The 22446-nt window shown below is 43.7% G+C and overlaps 1 protein-coding gene across 1 annotated transcript in view; it reads right to left on the bottom strand.

The window, feature by feature from the left end:
• LOC122943407 (FRAS1-related extracellular matrix protein 1-like) overlaps positions 1 to 22446 on the bottom strand; it is a 171358-nt gene that overhangs the window by 81025 nt on the left and 67887 nt on the right. The window contains exons 21-24 of the mRNA XM_044301115.1: positions 21436 to 21580; positions 18905 to 19046; positions 8983 to 9178; positions 1459 to 1723 (exon numbers count right to left, since the gene is read on the bottom strand). Coding sequence (XP_044157050.1) covers positions 1459 to 1723; positions 8983 to 9178; positions 18905 to 19046; positions 21436 to 21580 — 748 coding nt within the window. The remainder of the gene's footprint in view (positions 1 to 1458; positions 1724 to 8982; positions 9179 to 18904; positions 19047 to 21435; positions 21581 to 22446) is intronic.

Genomic DNA, 22446 nt, shown 5'->3' with positions numbered 1-22446 from the left:
TTTATTTATTCCTATATAAGCCATAAACTAAGATAAGTAATTCAATACCAATAAGATGGAAAGTCTTTATTATTCAGTGCCAGTGTGCTAACCAATACTATCCATTCTGCACCCCTTAGGGGCGCCAGGTCTCAATGATGACTACCCTCCATGATGCAGAGAGAGGAGGAGCTGGATGTTCCCGATCACACATTGTCATTGATATTAGATGATATGGAAGGATGATATGGAAAAGGAGGAAAAGGAGGAAAAGCAGATGGCAGAAGAAGGGCTCACACCTGTAGGGCAGGAGGGCGCTAGGGTTGAAAAAGTGAGTATGCCAGAGCTGATTAATATTCTGTGTTTACTGTCAAATAACCTGCAGGAGATTGCAGGCAATAATCTGCATGTTGTGTCCCCACCTAACCAGTCAAACCACGTACCACCAACCGCCCCTGTATAAAGGTGCCGCACGGCCATTAACAATGAAGAAGGACTATACGGTTCGGTCTTCATTATTAAATGAAAGGCAGCACGGTCGCTCCGTGTGGCCATAACCTAAGGCAGAGTGGCCTGGGTATACCAGATTTTTAGTAATTCATTACAAATTATTTCATAATGAATCAAATTTCTTGGTGAACTTTGGCAAAATTGCCGAATCAAATTTTTTAAAACTTTTCTTATCCATTGACAGGCTGGTGTTTAGCGATGAGAACTTCTCTCACCTCAGTGGGAAGGTCAATCACCACAACCTTAGAATCTGGAGCTCAGAAAACTCATGCATCCAAAGTGAACATGTTCTGGGCAATGAGCGGGCGGAATGGTCCTTTCTCATTTGCCGAGGATCCTGTCACCGGCTGCTCCTACCTGAAATGTTAAGGGATGGCACTTCTCATTTCCAGATGGATGTTCACCAATACCTGAAAGAACCTCTACCAGACCTTTGGTTCGGTGGCCCCAGAATAAACAATTCACTGATGTTCTTCTGGCCTCCACAATCACCATATCTAGCTCCCTGTGGGTCTACATCAAGAACTCAGAGTACCTGGACCCCCCCCCAGCCACAGAATCTGAACGACCTGAGACCTTATAACGGAAAATAGTGGACTCCATACCTAGGATATTCCGGCTATTAAACTATTGATCATTAGATGTCAATTCCTCTAAAAAAAAAAAAATTATTCAAGTTAACGCCAATTATCATCCCAATATTCTAAATATTTGCAATATATGCAGATAAATATCGGACTGTTCCTCTTATAGCGGCAACTATTTTTTTCTTTGTCCAATTTGAGAACATTCTCTGGAAACGAGTTGCATTATTTTTCAAAGAATTTCAAAATTCAGACCTGACACGTCAATCGCCCCTTATAGTGGGATCCTCCTGGTCCCTGTACATGACTGGTATTCCAATCACCATATGGTGGAATTCCAACACATTTAACCCTTTCTGTGATGCCCACAGCAAATCTTTCTCACCTGAATGAGTCCTTGCCAGCCTCACGGCTGTTGTCGTGGACGTAGGAAACCTTCTGAGCCGCCACATCCAACTGGCTGAAACTGGAAATGGGCACGCCAGGAAAATTGATGTACTCAATCTGACCATGAACAGGTGGCACAGAAACGGCGTACAGCAGCTTCTCTGGTTTTCCCGTGCCATCTGTTGCCATAAGAACATCTGTCATCAAGGTCACCCTGTCACCCTCTGTTAAAGTTACAGGGCTGGTGAGTAAAACAATGTCACCTATGGAAGCAAAATTGGGAAGAGAGGATGAGGGAATGCACAGTATGAGCAGAAATGATGGAGAATGGCATCTACAGACAGCATTGTGCAACATTGTGTATCACTGAGTATCATTGTGCAACATTGTATATAACTGGATATCATGGTGTAACATTGTATATCACTATGCAAACTGTATATAACTGTGCATCATTGAGCAACACTGTATATCACTGTATATCATGGTGTGACATTGTATATCACTGTGCATCATTGTGCAACATTGTGTATCATTGTGCAACATTGTGCATCACTGAGTATCATTGTGCAACATTGTATATAACTGGATATCATGGTGTGACATTGTATATCACTGTGCATCATTGAGCAGCATTGTGTTTAACTGTATATGATATGTGCATCATTGTCAGAGCTGCATCGTTCCTATGGGTCTGCAGAATACAGATCATTATTATTATTTGTAGTACAATTAGGCATCTGTTTAGTATACAATACAGAGAAACTCCATTATCTATGGGGGAAGGGAGAATCCATTGACTTGTGGAATGGTTCCTTTTTTCATGAAATTTCAGGAAATATCCTTTTTGATCATTCATAAAACTGTTACCTTATTTTAAAAAAATGATTTCATTCAGTGATTCACTAGTTAACTTGCTATATACATAAAGGCACTAGACAAGTTGTCATCTATCATTATTATTATTTTATTAGCTATTTTTGTTATTAATATAAATTATATATATATATATAACTAGCAAAATGACCCGGCTTCACATATATGTTATTTATTTCATTTAATGTTTCTGTGTGTCGTTAAAAGATATAGACAGTATCCCCCATAACTGTGACCTCTACAGCACCCCGCCCCTTTAACAGTGAATTCCAAAGTACCCCACCCCTTAACACTGACCCCCCCACAGTGCCCTGCCACTTTAAAATAGGGCCTCCACAGCAGCCCATCCCCTTAACTTTGACCTTCACAGCAGCCTGCCCCTTTAACAGTGAGTTTCACAGCACCCCACTCCCTTGACAGTGACCTTCTCAGGGGCCCGCACCCTTAACAGTGACCTCCACAGTACCCTGCTGCTTTTACAGTGACCTCCACAGTACCCTGCTGCCTTTACAGTGAGCTCCACAGCAGTTGCCCCTTTAATAGTAGCCCCTGCCCCTTTAACAGTGGCCTCAACAGCAGCCTGCCCCTTTAACAGTGACCTCCACAGTGCCCGCCTCTTTAATAGTGACAGTGATCCAAGATGGATTTTTCTGCGACTCTTGCAGCATGTCACATGTCGCAGTGCAACACCATAGACTATCATTATAAATATTGTTGCGCGATATCAATGTAGTTGTGCCCTATGTGTCGTGCGACTTATTGTCATTGCAATGCCCTAGCCTAAAGCTGACCTACAGCAGGGAAGAAAAATGGTTGGGTTGTTATGGAAACCTGGAGTAAAACTGTGTGTATGTGGAGACTAAGAGCCTGCGAGCTTCTATTGGCTGATAAGGGACATGTGACCGTGTGTATGGCAGTTGGGATTTGAAGAGAAAGACCTGCAGGCTTGTATTGGCTAATGCAGGTAATTTTTTGGGAATATCTCAGTAACGGTACGTCCCAGAGAGCTGAGACCCCACAAGATTTCTTTCCAGGTAGCAAGAGATGTGTGTACCAAGTTTCGTTGAAATCGATGGTTGCGTTTTTTAGGGGTAGCGGAACATACATACATAAGTCCTTCTTTATATATAATTAGATAGATAAATAAATACAAAATAAATAAAACAAAATAATAATATTTTCCTGTAACACGTTTTGCGGTGGCTATTTGTTCACGAGCAGCGTTCTTGTAGCATTTTCATCATATTTTTTTACTTTATATATATATATATAACCTCAAGGCTATTTTACTTAAATTTCAAGTAAAAATAAAATAAAATGCATGGCATAAACACCACAAAATGCCAATCTTACAGATACCAAACGGGTCATCTATATAGATAGAAATCTCACCACTAGGTTATTACTTAAAGTTTCTATTTGACAGAAAAATGGTGGAAATCATCATGATATATAGTAAATGCACATTCATTAACCAGACCCTGCTGTCTTGTGTCGGCTCCTACTTATAGCAAAACTATATTTCCCATGAGCACCGTGTCACCCTGTGCGGTTTGTGCATGCTCGGCCTGGACTTGTAAAGGCATGTTCACACCAGCGCTAGGTATTTCTGTTCTTCTGCTCCATTAGAAGAGCAGAATAATGAGAATAGTGGAAGTGCGCAACTGAACGGAGCCAAACAGACCCCATTGACTTTAATGGTTTTCGTTTGGGAGTCTTTGTTCGCTGAAAAAAGGTTCTGCAGGCAGGACTTTTTTGTCCGCTATTTGGCAGAATCTGTCCCGAACCTCCAACGCAGGTGTGAACATGCCCTAAAACAGCGCAGCGCACAGTAAAAGATGAGGAGTGAAGCAGGGCACGTGCGCTGTGAGATTGGGCAGAACGTACATGAACTGTAGAGAAAGACGGCAGTGCAAACAGAGAAAGATGAGAGGAACCAACTGAGCATGCTCAGCCAGTTACTGCCAGGGCTGCTGGTGGAGGACACTGGAGTCTGGAGAAGTCTTTACTGGTGAACTATCGGTAAAGAGTCTTTATTTGGCATATGGGATCCAATGGGAGACATTTAAAACCTGGCAAAGCCCCTTTAACCATTAGAAGAATGGTGGGCCCCCTGACATTGGCAACTGCAACTGTTGCACTGGAGAGAATCCACGTGTGTATGCTCTGCCCTCTGGATTGCCAGTGACTGATGTACAGATGACGCTTTCTAGAATGCAAATCATATAAACAAAGTAAAGACAGCAGCTCAGATTTACTAATGTGTCTGCCCCCAACATCTGCAGAAGAAGTAGTGCATAAGGGCACATATAGGGTTGTTTTCACCGGAAATACTCAACAAGGGTCATGGCTTAGTGGAAAGGAGTGGAGCTTCCCGGAAAGGGGCATGGCCTAAGATTCATCGATTTGCACCAACATTGTGTCACAGTTCTGTCTCAAAGTAACCCGACCAATAGTTGGTATAGAGTCAGAGAAAGGTGTCTATCCCTGCACCAGATTTATCCTCCAGCCTGAGCCCCTGTGATACATCTACTGCAGGTCTACACCATTTACTGGACCACCAGCAGAATAGTGAGTGCAGCTCTGGAGTATAATACAGGATGTAACTCAGGATCAGTACAGGATGAGTAATGTATGCACACAGTGACTCCACCAGCAGAATAGCGAGTGCAGCTCTGGAGTATAATACAGGATGTAACTCAGGGTCAGTACAGGATAAGTAATGTATGTACACAGTGACTCCACCAGCAGAATAGTGAGTGCAGCTCTGGAGTATAATACAGGGTGTAACTCAGGATCAGTGCAGGGTAAGTAATGTATGTACACAGTGACTGCACCAGCAGAATAGTGAGTTCAGCTCTGGAGTATTATACAGGATGTAACTCAGGATCAGTACAGGATAAGTAATGTATGTACACAGTGACCGCACCAGCAGAATAGTGAGTGCAGCTCTGGAGTTTAATAAACGATGGACCTCAGGATCAGTACAACAAACGTAATTATATGTGTTTAAAAATGTTTTTCTTTAAAGAAACACTTTATATATTATACTATCCTCATATACTGAATGGAAAAGATCTCTTGGCACCCATTGCATACTTTCCTAAATATGTTCACCTCTCTGTATGGTACTACATGATTGTAACAGGATTCAGCTTCTGACATGAATGTTTGCCAAAATAAACAAATTTCTTTTCTTTTTAAAAATAAAAAATAAATTGGCATTGATTTTTTTCTTTTAACGAACCTGAATCCTGATTTATTCTGTGGCTCTTATGATTCAGCCTCTACATTGTGAGCTCTTGAAAAGGAACACAATGTGTTAAATGCTTTTGCCTCCAGCCTGGATGTTGTTAAGCAGATACAGGCTTTATTATGTCGCGCAGCTTATTGGTTTTGGCAAAGGATTCCTAATTATATTAAAAGTGATGACGGACAAAGAACTTAGGGAGCAACAAGCTGTGTTTGGCTGTATTCTCTGCTGTAAAACCTTTGAAACCAATTTGAATGCATGGTCACAACCACACAAACTGTATGGAGAGGAGCCTGGAGGTGCGCACCGCTGAGATCTGCCTATTAGCTGGGAATGGGATCTCCGTCTCCAACCAGATAACAGGGGCCCGATCAAAAGACATTTGTAGATGTGGGGAGACCTGACATGCGTGACATATGGAGTCACCGGGATGATGCACATTGTGTGCCGTGTCAACTCAACAACTGATATCAGCAATCGTTACAAATGTAACAATGTCTTCTGTAAATGTAATAATGCAAAAACTATGATGAAAATATCACAGAGCAGATACATACAGTGACCCTGACCATACCAAACACTGTGGGTCACAGGGACAGAACATCTGTAAACCATTAGAGCCAGTCAAACCCATTAAAAGGGTTCTCCGCTCCCTACTTGTTACAAAGTTCCCTTCACAAAAAATTAATCACAACGTGTCCACCCACCAAAGATCCCCCAAAATCAACTGTAATCTCTGGGTAAATCTGGCAGTAAGTGTTCAATTTCCCTGCAGCTCCACCACAGGGGAAATGAAGCATTACACACTGTCCATTATTATCAATAGGTTGTCTATGTAATGGAGGACAGGGCAGGTCCTCCAGAGCAAGAGACGCTCTTGGTAACTACTCTGCAATCTGTTCCTGAAGATCCTGGATAGGAGACCCCCTCTACCATCTGTGAAGACCCCAATAGGGTGTATGAAAATGGGTTTTCTAAACAGGACAATTCCTTTGGTGCTTCATGGAGATGGACCAGCAGGACAAGAAATGGCCAGAGTTAGTTGAACCTGATGACAATCAAAGGCGATTCTTGATGACCCCCTACAATAATGACCTTATGTATGGAGCTGTTATTTGGTTACTGTATGGTGGTCAGGAAACCAGTTAAAGAGCAGAAAAAGTAAAAAATAAATTAATTTAGAAAAAAAGAAATATAGAGGAATAGCATACCAAAAAAACCTCGAATGATCTAACCTCACTGATTAGATAATATTTATTTACCTCTGCCCAGTGAAAATTATCATTGAAATATTCCTTTCATGCAAACTTTTTGTTTATCTAAATCCTGACATTTTTCTTTTCATTTTCTGTCATAATTTGGGTGACCCTTTATATTTGGCTATTTTCTGCCTTTCACAGAACAGCCCAGTGATTACCATGAATTAATGGATTATCTGGAGCACCAGTTGGCAATCATCTAGCCAAAAAAACAAAAACAAAAAACCCCAAAAAGTTACCGATGCAGCTGTTTACTAATAAATAAAGCCTCAGCTGTAAGGAAAATAAATGAGATGCATTTAATTGCCGGGCAGAACAAGCACCTCTCTTCATTACAATGTGCTGTCTTCTCTCTCTATGATGTCAGGGAGCATGGCATCCTGTCAAAGCGTTTATGAATCGCAGTTTGCAGATGGCGCAGAGGCTTGTTCCTAGTTTTAAGCAAAAGTTGCAATGTACATGAATAGGAAAGATTTTTTATTTTTTTTGCTAAGGACCCTCCCCTCCCCCCATCCATTCTCTTTACCCCCTCCACCCTTTGGGAATTAGCAGCGTCTGATTCTCTAGTGCCAATCTCTCATTTGCGACACATAAACGTGCGTCGTTTTTGAGAAACAAAAATAAAATTTCAAGACAAATGTGTCCTCTGTTTTAAATTCTATTTTGGCATTAAGGCCTCAAGTATCACAAATCTAAGATCTACAGATGACTTGATTTTACAGCTAAATTCCCAATGAAATTCATTAGCAATTTAGGAAAATTCTCATTTTACTAAATCATCATGTGAATTTTTCTAAAACAGGATATAAAAGAAAATAAAAGTCCAAAAAACACAAATTAATTTTAAGTGACCAATTCAAATAGTTAAATACATCTCTTATTAAATAAATGGCATAAATTAGCTACATTATTGATTATTCATGAAATGCTAATTTCAATAATATTAATAAATACATAAGTAAATAAATAAAATAGGAATATAAATAAGTATATGAATAAATAAGTAAAGAAATATGAAAATAAATAATCAATTAATAAATATATAAGTAGTTATGTAAATAAGTAACTAAATAAATAAGTAGATAAATAAGGCTACATGCACACTGCGATTTTTATGGCTATCACACGTCCGTTTTAAGACCAATGGCAGCCTATGGGGTTATTCTCACAGCAGTTTTTTTTTTTTAAAACAGACATAAAAAAAAAATAGAACATGTTCTATCTTGTCCGTTTTTCCCTGACCGACTGCCCCATACAATTGATTGGGTCCGTTTTTAACGTCCGTTTCTCGGAAAGGCATCACTGAAAAAAAGGTCAGTTAAAAATGGAGAGTTTATCAGTTTTTAATGGAATTTTTTTTTCATGCATGTAGCCAAAATAAGAAAGGTAAGATAAGAAAATAAATAAATAAGATAGGTAAATAAATAAACAAATATGTAAATAAATGAAGCTCCAAAAATGGAAATCATATACTATTTTCAGAATGTATACTACTCTGACCTGAAAAATAGCTACAGATTTATCCTTTTTTCAAACAATGGTTTTTATTAAATGTTTTTTAAATATATTTTAAGTTACCCCTAAGAATAAAAAAAAAAAATCACTCAATTTAATATAATTTCTTCATTTCATAATTTTATATACAGGTATAATTTATCAATTTTATTTTATTCTATTCTACAATTTTGCCTATTTTAGAAATCATCTAAATATAACTCTTCAAACATCCTATTTGTTTTTATTATTTTTTTCCTCTTTCCAGTTTTGACACACTGGGGTTGTAGTTGCCACACACGTGGGAAATATTTTTTTTTTCCCTTATTCAAATAATTGGACTTGGTGACTGGTCGCCATGGAAATGACATCACTACAGATGGCCCGTCGGAATGGTCATTGAAAACAGACACTCAATTGTCGCCCGTCTTGTAAACTTGACTCCTTGATTCAGCAATGCGGATAATGGCTACGATGTTAATTTGCATGTCTGCAGAGCACAACTGTTTTTGAAGGATCCCGGGGTATTTGTTCCACTCAGAAGAGACGTATAATTGTCTTGTATTCATGGGATAATACAGTATTATCGCTGTCTGGCTCTGATACAAACCCACATGAGGCCCTGGCCCATAAAACTTACCTTTCTCTATGTTTAAAATGGAGATGAAGAAAGTTTGCGGGGCTGTATTGTGCTCCCCATCTGTTATGGAAAATCGGAAGCTGTCATGTCCCTTGCAGCCGAGGATTATGGTGTGAAAATACCAGATATGATTCATGTCTATATCTTCCTGCGTGAAATTCATTCCAGCGTACAGAGTGGCCCAGGCTGAGCCAACCTAGGGGAACAGAGCAAAGAGGAATCCCGGCTAATGTCGTTATCAAAGGAGCAGCAATCATTGGGTTAAATGGTTAAAGATAAAAATCAGAAACTTTTGCAACCAATATTTTTTTTTTATCCCAAAAAATTGCAATTTTGCACATAGTTCTGATTGAACATCTCCTACCGTTTTTTTGTCTACAGCTCTTATGCAGATCTATATGTCTCTATTAGGTCTCTTTCGCACGAGCGTGGCGGATCGGCTCCGGATGTGTTCGGTGAAACGCGCACCATTTTGCAAACAAGTTCAGTTAGTTTTGTCTGCATCTGCTTTCAGTGGTTCAGTTTTTTCCGCGCGGGTGCAATGTGTTTTGATGCGTTTCGTGCGCCTGATAAAAAAACTGAAGGTTTACAACAACATCTCTTAGCAACCATCAGTGAAAATACGCATCACACCCGCACTTGCTTCCGGATGCGATGCGTTTTTCACTGAAGCACCATTCACTTCTATGGGGCCAGGGCTGCGTGAAAAACGCTGAATATAGAACATGCTGCGTTTTTCACGCAACGCACAAGTGATGCGTGAAAATCACCGCTCATCTGCACAGACCCATTGAAATGAATGGGTCCGGATTCAGTGCGGGTGCTATGCGTTCACCTCACTCATTGCACCCATGCGGAAAACTCGCTCATGTGAAAGGAGCCTTAGGCCTCTTTCACACGAGCGTGGCGTGTGAGGGCCCGATAAGATGCGGCTGCGTTGCGGTAAAATGCGCCATTTTTCAGCGCGAGTGCAAAGCGTTTTAATGCGTTTTGCACTCGCGTGAGAAAAATCGCCATGTTTGGTACCCAGACCCAAACCCGAATTTCATCACTGAAGTTCAGGTTTGGGTTCGGTGTTGTGTAGATTTTATTATTTTCCCTTATAACATGGTTATAAGGGAAAATAATAGCAATCTGAATACAGAATGCAAAGTATATTAGGGATGGAGGGGTTAAAAAATAAAAAATTAAGTTAACTTACCTGCTCCATAGCTGCCGGTCTCTGTTCTATCTTCAGGACCTGGCAAAAGACCTGTGGTGACGTCACTGTGCTCATCACATGGTCCAATCACATGGTTCATCACCATGGTGAGGGACCATGTGATTGGACCTTGTGATGTGACGTCACCACAGGTCCTTAGCCGGTAGCTCAACATTGCAGAAGAAGACAAAGATCTGCAACTACGCGATCGTGGATTGGGTGGGTTAATTTTTATTTTTTTTAACCCCTCCATCACTTTTTTACTGTGCATTCTGTATTCAGAATGCTATTATTTTCCCTTATAACCCAGCCCGATCGTCACCTAGCAACCATGTGTGAAAATCGCACCGCATCCGCACTTGCTTGATTTTCACGCAATCCCATTCACTTCTATGGGGACTGCGTTGCGTGAAAAACGCAGAATATCGAGCATGCTACGATTTTCACGCAACGCACAAGTGATGCGTGAAAATCACCGCTCATGTGCACAGCCCCATAGAAATGAATGGGTCCGGATTTAGGGCGGGTGCTGTGCATTCACTTCACGCATTGCACCCGCGCGGAAAACTCGCCCATGTGAAAGGGCACCTTAGTGATGAGCAAAGTATTCATAAATTTGATTTGGCTGCTTTGCCAAATTTTACTAAAAATAAATTACTTAGTCACAAAGCGCATTTCTTTGTGCAATGACAGGGAGGGGCGATTGTGCCGCCCACCCCCCCCCCCCTCCCCGTCATTGTACCCCACAGATGCCGCGTTCATACATGATCGCGGCATCTGTCATTAATAACAGAGTGTAACATTTTAAAAAAATAAATAAATAATACTTGCCTGATCCATTTGGTCGCCTCAATCTTGCTTAAACGTCTGGCGTAAAATCTCGCGCAGCCCAAGATGACGTCATTACGCCGGCCGGCGCGGTGACTCGTCATACATCACCGTGCATGGGATTTCACCCACGATCTTCAAGCAAGATGGCGCCACACTGGCCCGTCACGACCAAATGGATCAGGCAACTATTATTTTTTGTTTTTTACGGTATATCAGTTTAAATCGTTTTGCTACCGTGAATGAAATTCGGCTACGCGGCAAATCGAATTTATCCTGAAATTCGGATGAACTTCCACTTTGTGAACTTCGATTCGCTCATCACTAGTCTCTATGTTTCCCTGCTATAAAAAAACCTGATCATACATGGATTTGTTAGGGCTCATGCAAACAAACATATTTTTTTCCCCATGTCCATTCTTTTGCGGCCCGTATGCGGAACCATTCACTTCAATCGGGCTGCAAAAAAATATATAAATAACGCCGCGTGCATTCTGTGTCCTTATGTCCGTTCTGCAAAAAAATAGAACATGTCCTAATATTGTCTGCATTATGGACATGGATATGTACTGGCCCTTCCGTTCTGCAAAATACGGAATCCACACGGCCAGTGTCCGTGTTTTACGGATCTGCAATTTGCTAACAGTCGTATGTATGAGCCCCTTCTTTCATCCACCTATCCCCTGCCCGATACAAATTTGCAATCAGTAGGCAGAGTATAAATCAAGTGGAGTATGACTGCGGGATCTGAAAATTAAATTAGCAGAAATTAAAGGGTATGTTGACTTCTGCAACGATATCTGTTTTTGCTCCGATACATCTAAAATAAAAAGGAAGCCATTTTTCAGATTTTGATTAAAAATCTTCTACCATTTTATGTCTACGCCTCCTATGCAGACCTATGTTTCTCTAAAGTGCAAGAAATAGGTGACAGATGGAAGGGGGTATGACTGCGGGATCAGAAAATTAAATTAAAAGACATGAAAGAATGTGTAAAGTTTTGCAATGTTTCTTTTTGTTGCTACAAGTATCTGAAATAAAGAACGGAGCAACTTTTAACAAGTTCTTGATTAAAAAAAATCTCCCTCCGTTTTTGTGTTTATGTATCTCCATGGTTACAAGAAGTAGATGAAACACAGCAGGGAGTATGACTGAAGGATCAGACTACGCATGGTTTGCTCATAGTCTGTAACCATGGAAACATATAGGGCTGTATAGGTGCTGCAGACACAAAACAGTAGGAGATTTTTAAACTAAACTATTTGAAAATCAGTTTTATTTTTTGAACTCTAGATACTTCGATATAATAAAAATGGCTGCAAAGTGGGCGCAGACTTCAGAAGTTATTTTTGCAAAACAGATTTTTGTCACCCCCCTCCAGTATACGTACATCAGTATTAGGCCTGCTGCACACGAATGTATGTGTTCCGTTTCCGTATTGCGGACTGCATATGCGGATCTGCAATAAACAGACACCGTTTCGTGTGCATTCCGCATCACGGATGCGGACTCATTCACTTGAATGGGTCCCAAAATCCGGAAATGTAGAAACGGAAGCAAGGAACGGAACCCTACGGGAAGACTACGGAGTGCTTCTGTGGGGTTCCGTTCCGTACTTCCGTTCCGCAAAAGAATAGAACTTGCTCTATCTTTTTGCGGAACGGGCGGGTCACTGACCCAATCAAGTTAAATGGGTCTGGATCCGTCCCGGAGGCCGTACGAATGTCCCTAATGCACGGAATGGAACATACTGTATATACGTTCGTGGGCATGAGCCCTTAGGAGAACTGTTCCAGGACTGAATTCTGCATGTGGGTCCATGGGGTGGGGGGAAGGGGGGGGGGGAGAAAGTGACAACTGCTTTGAGCAAAGTTCCCAATTAAAAAAAAGTAATTGTCACTTTAAATAATGTATTACATGGATTCAACCAGCGCAACAGCCGCTCCTCGTCACTGCTCCTGAACAGGAGAATCCTTTTTAGGATGGTCATATGACCTAGTAGGGCACATGAACGTGGCAATCCGCCCGAAATGTAACGAAATGTTTCAGCAAATAACTGTCATTCTGTGCCTAATGAAGAGCGGCACTGTGTTGGGGCACTACGGTTGGCAGGACTATTATAGGTTGGCCCTGGCACTGTTTTTGGGGTCACTTGGGCAGGCCCTGCTAGTTGGGGGTCCTGGCACTGTCACATTTGCAGTTATTCCTACGAACGAACTGGCTGGTAAATATAAGACAATATTGATGAAAATCCCTTCTTTCTTTAGTATTGAATGGTAAGATAAGATGGGGAAAGCAGGACGGGATACAGAAAGTATATTGGAGAATTGTAGGGATTTTTTTTACTATGCAAAGAACAGCATTTTTTTTCATAACCCTTTAATTGATTATCCTAATGTATTTTTTGGCAACTCGTTTCCGGAAAAATTCATTCTTCAATGAGAAGTTAAAATATAAAAGAAGGTTCCGTCTCTGATGTTTTCCCTTTATTCCCAAACCTATAAAAATGCAGAAATATCAACTGACAGATCTATAAAGTGTGGACATCTGTCGGCGCCGTATGGCTTATACCCTATATACAATACAGCCCTGTGTAATGGGGGTCCCTTGGTATTGGGAGTGGGGGGGGGGGGGAGGGAATGGGAACTTCAGGACCAAAATATTCCGTGGGAATGAATGGAGAGCATCAAACACACAAGGAATACACACAGACGGGCATATACACACATAAACACACACAGATACACACACATATGTTCTCCCCGTGATAGAGAACTAAGATTGTGAGCCCCATCGGGGACAGTTGGATGCTAATGCCTGTAAAGCGCTAAGGAATACAGTAGCGCTATATAAGTGCATAAAATAAATAAATAAAATATAAACAGGCATATACACACAAAGCACATATAGACGCATGCATACACACACACACACACAAGGCACACACATAAAGATACAAACACTACACACATGCGGTATAAGCACACAATACTCACATATATAGAAAAACATATGCAGATACATAGACATATACACAGCTATATAGACACACAAGGCATATACTGTATACAGAGATATATAAACACAAATACAGACATAAAAATCACACACGGATATATGCACACATACATATACACCTGCGTTGGAAATCCACAGCGTTTGCGTCACATGTGGACGTACGGTTACCAGGGAACTGTCCGATCCTAAGAGGTCACGCTTGCTGGCCCTGTCCTGGGATGGCAGCAGCTGTCACGTACTTGTGACTGTGGAGGAATTGGCCTTGTTCTGCGGTTGCTGTAGTTGCCCTTGTTGTGAGGGCACTGGAGTTCCTGTTATGGGTGCCCTGTCTGGCCTTGGTATTGGGTATTGGCACTGTTAGGCTACTTTCACACTTGCGTTCGGGGTTCCGCTTGTGAGATCCGTTTGAGGGCTCTCACAATGCGGCCCCGAACTGATCCGTTCATCCCCAATGCATTCTGAATGGATGCGGATCCGCTCAGAATGCATTATTTTGGCTCCGTTTCGCCTCCATTCCGCTCTGGAGACAGACACCAAAACGCAGCTTGCAGCGTTTTGGTGTCCGCCAGGCCGTGCGGAGCCAAACGGATCCGTCCTGACTTACAATGCAAGTCAATGGGGACGGATCCGTTTGACGTTGACACAATATGGTGCAATTGCAAACGGATCTGTCCCCCATTGACTTTCAATGTAAAGTCAGGAGTCCCTATTAATATACCATCGGATCTGAGTTTTCACCGATCCGATGGTATATTTTAACTTGAAGCGTCCCCATCACCATGAGAACGCCTCTATGTTAGAATATACCATCGGATTTGAGTTAGATCGTGAAAACTCAGATCCGACAGTATATTCTAACACAGGCGTTCCCATCGGTGATGGAGACGCTTCAAGTTAGAATATACTAAGAATTGTGGACATAACTGCCCCCTGCTGCCTGGCAGCACCCGATCTCTTACAGGGGGCCATGATCAGCACAATTAACCCCTCAGGTCCCTCCCCAGCTTTAAATTCATTGATGGCCAGTGCGGCCCCCCTCCTTCCCCAGTATTAAGATCATTGGTGGCCAGTGCGGCCCCCCTCCCTCCCCAGTATTAAATTCATTGGCGGCCAGTGCAGCCCCCCCTCCCTCCCTCCCCTGTATTACATTCATTGTTGGCCAGTGTGGCCCCCCCGGCCCCCCCTCCCTCCCCTGTATTACATTCATTGGTGGCCAGTGCGGCCCCCCCTCTCCCCCCCTCCCTAATTAAAATCACCCCCCCATCATTGATGGCAGCGGAGAGTTTCGATCGAAGTCCCAGTTTAATCGCTGGGGCTCCGATCGGTTACCATGGCAGCCAGGACGCTACTGCAGTCCTGGCTGCCATGGTTACTTAGCAATTTTAGAAGCATTATACTTACCTGCGCTGTCTGTGGCCGGCCGGTCGCTCCTCTTACTGGTAAGTGACAGGTCTGTGCGGCGCATTGCTTATAGCATAGACCTGTCACTTACCAGTAGGAGGAGTGCCCGGCCGGTCACAGACAGCACAGGTAAGTATAATGCTTCTAAAATTGCTAAGTAACCATGGCAGCCAGGACTGCAGTAGCGTCCTGGCTGCCATGGTAACCGATCGGAGCCCCAGCGATTCAACTGGGACTCCGATCGGAACTCTCCGCTGCCAGCAATGATGGGGGGGTGATTTTAATTAGGGGGGGAGAGGGGAGGCATCACTGGTCACCAATGAATTTAATACTGGGGAGGGAGGGGGGGCCGCACTGGCCACCAATGAATTTTATACTGGGAAGGGAGGGGGGCCGCACTGGCCACCAATGAATTTAATACTGGGGAGGGAGGGAGGGGGACCGCACTGGCCATCAATGAATTTAAAACTGGGGAGGGAGGGGGGCCTGGCCCCCTGCTGCCTGGCAGCACCTGATCTCTTACAGGGGGCTATGATACGCACAAGTAACCCCTCAGGTGCGGCACCTGAGGGGTTAATTGTGCGGATCACAGCCCCCTGTAAGAGATCGGGTGCTGCCAGGCAGCAGGGGGCAGTTATTACACAGTTCTTAGTATATTCTAACTTGAAGCGTCCCCATCACCATAGAAACACCTCTGTGTTAGAATATACTGTCGGATCTGAGTTTTCACAATGTGAAAACTCAGATCTGAAAAAGCTGTTATGCAGACGGATCTGTTCTGAACGGATACCATTGTTTGCATTACAGGTGCGGATCCGTCTGTGCAGATACCAGACGCATCCGCACCGAACGCAAGTGTGAAAGTAGCCTTATGCGGGTGCAGTAACTGCAGCGTCCCACTACATGTGTGTGGGCTCTGCTTAAAAGCACTTTTTACCCTAAAAATTTAATTATGCTATGTTATGTGACTTTGTACTAACATATGCAAAATCCCTGTTACCAGGCAGATTAGGTGTAATTTATACATCCCACCACTAGATGGGGATAAAGCTTAGGTTCTATATATACCTAGGTCAGGCCTAGTGAGAGGAGATCAGAGTTGAGATGAGGGGAGGATTCAAATTCAAACAGAGATGAGAATGTAGAGTGAAGACTCCATGACACAGATTAGTGAGTGGAGCCAACTTCGCTATGTGGTAGTACCAAGGTGTGAGGCGCAGTAGAGCGTTTTCCTTCTGTGGCCGGACTATATACTTGCATCCCTGACCAGTAGGAGAGAGTTTGCCTCCCTGGAATAGAAACAAGCTTCCTAAGGATTCATCGGTGATAATAGCCATTATTTAGGGCCACAGACACCTTTGCGCATGGTGGAGGACTTATAGCTTCTGGCAGCCGCACCATAACTCTGGGAGACGGAGTAGCTGCCTGTCCCAATATTCAGCTTGTAGGGAAAGGACAAGGTATAGGACTGAGCACATCAACAGGAACAAGGTGCTCCTTAACCACAGCTTAAATCAAGCCTAAGAAGCCTAGGAACAGTGGACTTGCAGATTGACTCTAATACCAACAAGAGACTGTATTCTGTACTGCTGCAGCCAAAGTCATCAACAGTACAAGCTGTGAGTTGCATCTTACCACTGTCTACCTCATTATTACCACTATTGGTTGTACCACCATTAACGGTACTGGTGTCACGACAAAAACCATCAAGGGACTCAGCCGCAACAAGCACCCTAACCACCCCTAACATCAAGGGCACCTCCACCACCATCTTGGCTGATGCTTCCTACCACAGAGCGTGCCCCGGAGGATTTCGTGCTGTCCACCTCAACACTGTGCTGCCGGCCCAGGGAGGCTATCCGCTAACCGCGAGTAACTGATGAACTGTGTGTTATAATTTGGCCCCTCATCGGTCCACCGTGCACCTCACGTGTTGCCCCTGCGCTACTGGCTGGCTGCATATCTGGCACAGTTATGGAGGCGCTTTATAAAGTATCAATAATATATGATACCTCACTCTGATTGTGTCCTGAGGCTAGCACTGTTATGGGCACACTGTGTCTGTCCTTGGTGCAGGGTATTATGGCTGGCATTGATTATGGGCGCACTGTGTCTGGCCCTTTTATTGGGTATTGTGGCTGGCATTGTTATGGGCGCAAACTGTCTGGCCCTGTTATATGGTATTGTGACTGGCATTTTTATGGGCGCACAGTGTTTCTGACCCTGTTATATGGTATTGTGGCTGGCATTGTTATGGGCACACACTGTCTGGCCCTGTTATATGGTATTGTGGCTGGCATTTTTATGGGCACACAGTGTCTGACCATGTTATATGGTATTGTGACTGGCATTGTTATGGGCGCACAGTGTCTGACCATGTTATATGGTATTGTGGCTGGCATTTTTATGGGCACACAGTGTCTGACCATGTTATATGGTATTGTGGCTGGCATTGTTATGGGCGCACACTGTCTGACCCTGTTATATGGTATTGTGGCTGGCATTGTTATGGGCGCACACTGTCTGACCCTGTTATATAGTATTGTGGCTGGCATTGTTAGGGGCACACAGTGTCTGACCCTGTTATATGGTATTGTGGCTGGCATTGTTAGGGGCGCACAGTGTCTGGCCCTGTTATATGGTATTGTGGCTGGCATTGTTAGGGGCGCACAGTGTCTGACCCTGTTATATGGTATTGTGGCTGGCATTGTTATGGACGCACAGTGTCTGGCCCTGTTATATGGTATTGTGGCTGGTATTGTTATGGGCGCACACTGTCTGACCCTGTTATATGGTATTGTGGCTGGCATTGTTATGGGCGCACACTGTCTGGCCCTGTTATATGGTATTGTGACTGGCATTTTTATGGGCGCACAGTGTTTCTGACCCTGTTATATGGTATTGTGGCTGGCATTGTTATGGGCACACAGTGTCTGACCATGTTATATGGTATTGTGACTGGCATTATTATGGGTGCACAGTGTCTGACCATGTTATATGGTATTGTGGCTGGCATTGTTATGGGCGCACACTGTCTGACCCTGTTATATAGTATTGTGGCTGGCATTGTTAGGGGCACACAGTGTCTGACCCTGTTATATGGTATTGTGGCTGGCATTGTTATGGACGCACACTGTCTGGCCCTGTTATATGGTATTGTGGCTGGCATTGTTATGGGCGCACAGTGTCTGGCCCTGTTATATGGTATTGTGGCTGGCATTGTTATGGGCGCACAGTGTCTGGCCCTGTTATATGGTATTGTGGCTGGCATTGTTAGGGGCGCACAGTGTCTGGCCCTGTTATATGGTATTGTGGCTGGCATTGTTATGGGCGCACAGTGTCTGGCCCTGTTATATGGTATTGTGGCTGGCATTGTCATAATTACCCTACAGCTCAACATGGTATGTGTCGGCTGTGACTGGACCCCCGGTAATGGGGGCACTTTATAACATACCACCTGATGAATGGACTCACCCTTTTTTTCAGCTCGCCGAATGTTGGGGTGCTGGTGATAATGTAAGACACTGCCGTCCTCGAGGAATCTTCATCCTCAGCCTCCAGCACCAAGGGGGAGATGACTTTATTGTCGGCCACTTCCACCTCCAGGCCTCCATTCCTGAGGATGAAAGATGCACAGCAGACCAGTTCATAGAGGGCATGGACATAGGACTTATCTGGCCCTAGGAAAGCTGGGTGACACAGCCCCCCACTGTCAGGGACTGCTGTATTCTTTTGCAGTTAATCCCCTGCTATTCAGGACCCTGGGAAAGTTGGGTGCCCTCAGCTGTGAGATCGGAGTTCTTTGGGTTGTTAGGTCTGATAGGTGCTATCACCCAGCTTTCCCAGACTCCTGAGTGGTGAAGCAGCCTGGTTACATCCCCTGCAGGCCGGTTCTGGGTGAGCGGATGGTGGTCGCAGCTCACAGGACGTGTCGCCTGCATTCCTTATGGGCAGCAGATTATCAGGTAATTACAGAAAGCGACGACATTCTCCATCGGATCTGGAATACCGGCCAGACCTCTCCACTTGCGGATAACTGAATGGCCTCAGCTGCTGCAGAGCCTCTTGGGAAACCAAATCCTTGCCTCTTGAGCCAGTTCCCAGGTTGTGAAGCACAATGGTGACTGACGGCTGCTCGCCCTGTGGGATGGAGTGGCAGCTGCGGACTTTAGTGGCCAGGCGTCTGTGGCAGACAAGTTCCCTCCCATGGTGGTCCAAATCATTAACATCTCACCAGCCTGAAGGGCAATTGCCCCCCAGAGGCCCCCAGTGTCCTTATCGCTGCGGTCACAGTTATCTAATCTCCTCCCCGGGGGTTTGCTGGGGGGTATAGTCCTCATTAAGGAATGTTATGGCAGTGCTCCCGGTAATACCTTCGGACGCTCAGAGAACAAGGACCAGACGCACTCGGCGCACTTGCTTTACACTCATGTGTCTGCCGTCTCTGATCCCTGACAACATGGAGCTCTGAGATGTAGCAGAGCTGTATGTGTCTGAATGTAATAGTGTGATAGGTGTATGTGCTGGTGTAAAACCACAGATTATAATGTCACTTTGACTCCTGCCAAACAGCAAACTCACGTCTGCAACATCAGTCACTCAACTACATCTGCCAACTGAGCTACCAAGACAGAAATCTCCTATCATCTATCTATCTATCTATCTATCTATCTATTTCATATCTATCTATCTATCTATCTATCTATCTATCTATCTATCTATCTATCTATCTATCTCATATCTATCTCCTATCTATTTCATATCTATCTATCTATCTATCTATTATCTATCTATCTATTTATCTATCTATCTATCTATTATCTATCTATCTATTTATCTATCTATCTATCTATCTATTTATCTATCTATTTATCTATTTATCTATTTATCTATCTATTTATCTAATTATCTATCTATTAAAATAACAAATCAGCTTTATTGGCAGGACTAAATACATTTTAGCATTGCCAGAGCAAGTGGGAAATAATTGGGTAGGGTTGGGGGTGGGGACACGTCCAGGGTGGGGGTATAGGAGTCCATGGTATATCAGGCTCCTCTCAGTCTATGGCAGGCAGTAATATATTGTGCTGCTGTGGCCGCTGTGTTCTCCTCTTCCCCCAGCAGTATGGAGAGTCTCTCTTCCTCCTCCATGGAGGTGAAGTCTGGGCAGAGATCAGACAGTCTCCTGAAGTCAGTCTCCCTCACTGCTGAGTATTTGGGGCACCGCAGCAGGAAATGAGCCTCATCCTCCACGGCCTCCTGGTCGCACTGCTGGGTGCTCAGTCTGTACCGTCAGTCGCTATCTATCTATCTCATATCTATCTGTCTATCTAACATCCCCTACAAACTTAGGGGATCATTTACTAACCAGAATTATGCTGCAACTTTTCCCCGCTCATGCCAGGTCTAAATAAAGTAGGCGTGGTCTGGTTCGGGAAGGGGAGGGGCCAGCAGACCCCTCTCATTTACCATTTTCTACGCCTGTTTTAGGGCAGGTTCTCATTGGCGTTATTGAATTCTGTTATAGGTTATAATGAAATATAACGGAATTCTAGGACGGAATGTAACAGGAAAGCCCTTGAGAGGCATTCCGTTTTGCTCCATCCTAATACATGCCTATTGGGGCACATAACGGTTCCGTTTGGTTCCGTTATACATGACAGAAAAAATTGTCCTGTCGAAAGGACATTTAGAAGTGGCGGAGGATCCGTGGAAGTTATGTAGAGGCCGTTACCTTCCATAACTCTGTGGATCCACCGCTAGCTATAGGGACTATAAATGACCCCCTTATTTTCTTAGCATTTAACACACTCAGCTCAGCTACATCCTATCCTGCTACATCTGAAAAACCCAACACTACTTCATGGAATAAATTCAGCACCACTACTTCTGTCTAACATCCTCCGCATTAGACAAACTCAACTCTGCTGCATCTGACCTCCTGACATAATTGGGCACATCACCCCCTCGGTTTTCCAGACTATAACATGTTATTATTCGGTCACCTGACGAGCTGCGGTTTTTCATCGTTGACTGGCGTTACACGGATGTGCAGAGTCTCCTGGACTGTGTGTTTGCCATCTGTCAGCTGCAGCGTAAAACGGTCCTGCCGCGTCTCTGTGTCATCATGCGTGTACACAATGGTCATTCCTATAGGAAAACAAGTCATTAGTTTATTCTTCCCAGGAAGGGACAGGACACGACAGGAGCAGCAGAACCTCAGGGGCTCCAAACACTTTCCTGCTCGCCCCTTATTACAGCTGCTGTCCTATAATAAGAAAAATTACAAGAAAACCCACCCCCCCCCACACACACACAGAAACATGGCGGCACCTCAGTCTACTGGACCAATAGGGTCAAGCCAAATATTCTTACGCTGGTGCCTTTCCTATAGTGTGCAAGCACGACCACCACTGATGGATTGCACGGTGGTCATAACCATGGAAACGAGCAGTGGTATAATGTGATGGAAAAATGAATCCAACCAGCGAAGGAGGCAACATGGAGAATCACAATACATTAGTAAGCGCTTTGTATTAAGGGTGGGTTCACATCTGCGTTCTGGATTCCGTTATGGCTTTCAGTTATAACCATGTTATAAAGGAATCTATAAGACGGAAGTCAAAACGGAAGCCTTTAAGAGGCAATCCGTCTTCATACAAGTCTATGGGAATCATAACGGATCCGTCTGGTTCCCGTTATGCAAAACGGAACGCAAAGTCTTTTAGGCCTCTTTCGCATGACCGTATGGCTTTTTCAGTGTTTTGCAGTCCATTTTTCACCGATCCGTTGTTTCGTTGTTTTTTTTTGTTTCAGTTGTGTTTCCATTTCTGTTCCGTTTTTCCATATGGCATATACAGTATACAAAATTGGGCTGGGCATAAAATTTTCAATATATGGTTCCACAAAAACAGAACGGATATGGGTGCATTTCCGGATGTGTACCGTTTTTTTTTTGCGGACCCATTGACTTAAGGCCTAGTTCACACGAACATTTTTTTTGCGAGTGTACGGGC

This window comes from Bufo gargarizans, chromosome 7 (assembly GCF_014858855.1).
Source record: "Bufo gargarizans isolate SCDJY-AF-19 chromosome 7, ASM1485885v1, whole genome shotgun sequence".
Classification (NCBI taxonomy): domain Eukaryota; kingdom Metazoa; phylum Chordata; class Amphibia; order Anura; family Bufonidae; genus Bufo; species Bufo gargarizans.
The sequence above is the reverse complement of the archived record's forward strand: the minus strand, read 5'-3'. Positions and strand labels throughout refer to the sequence as shown.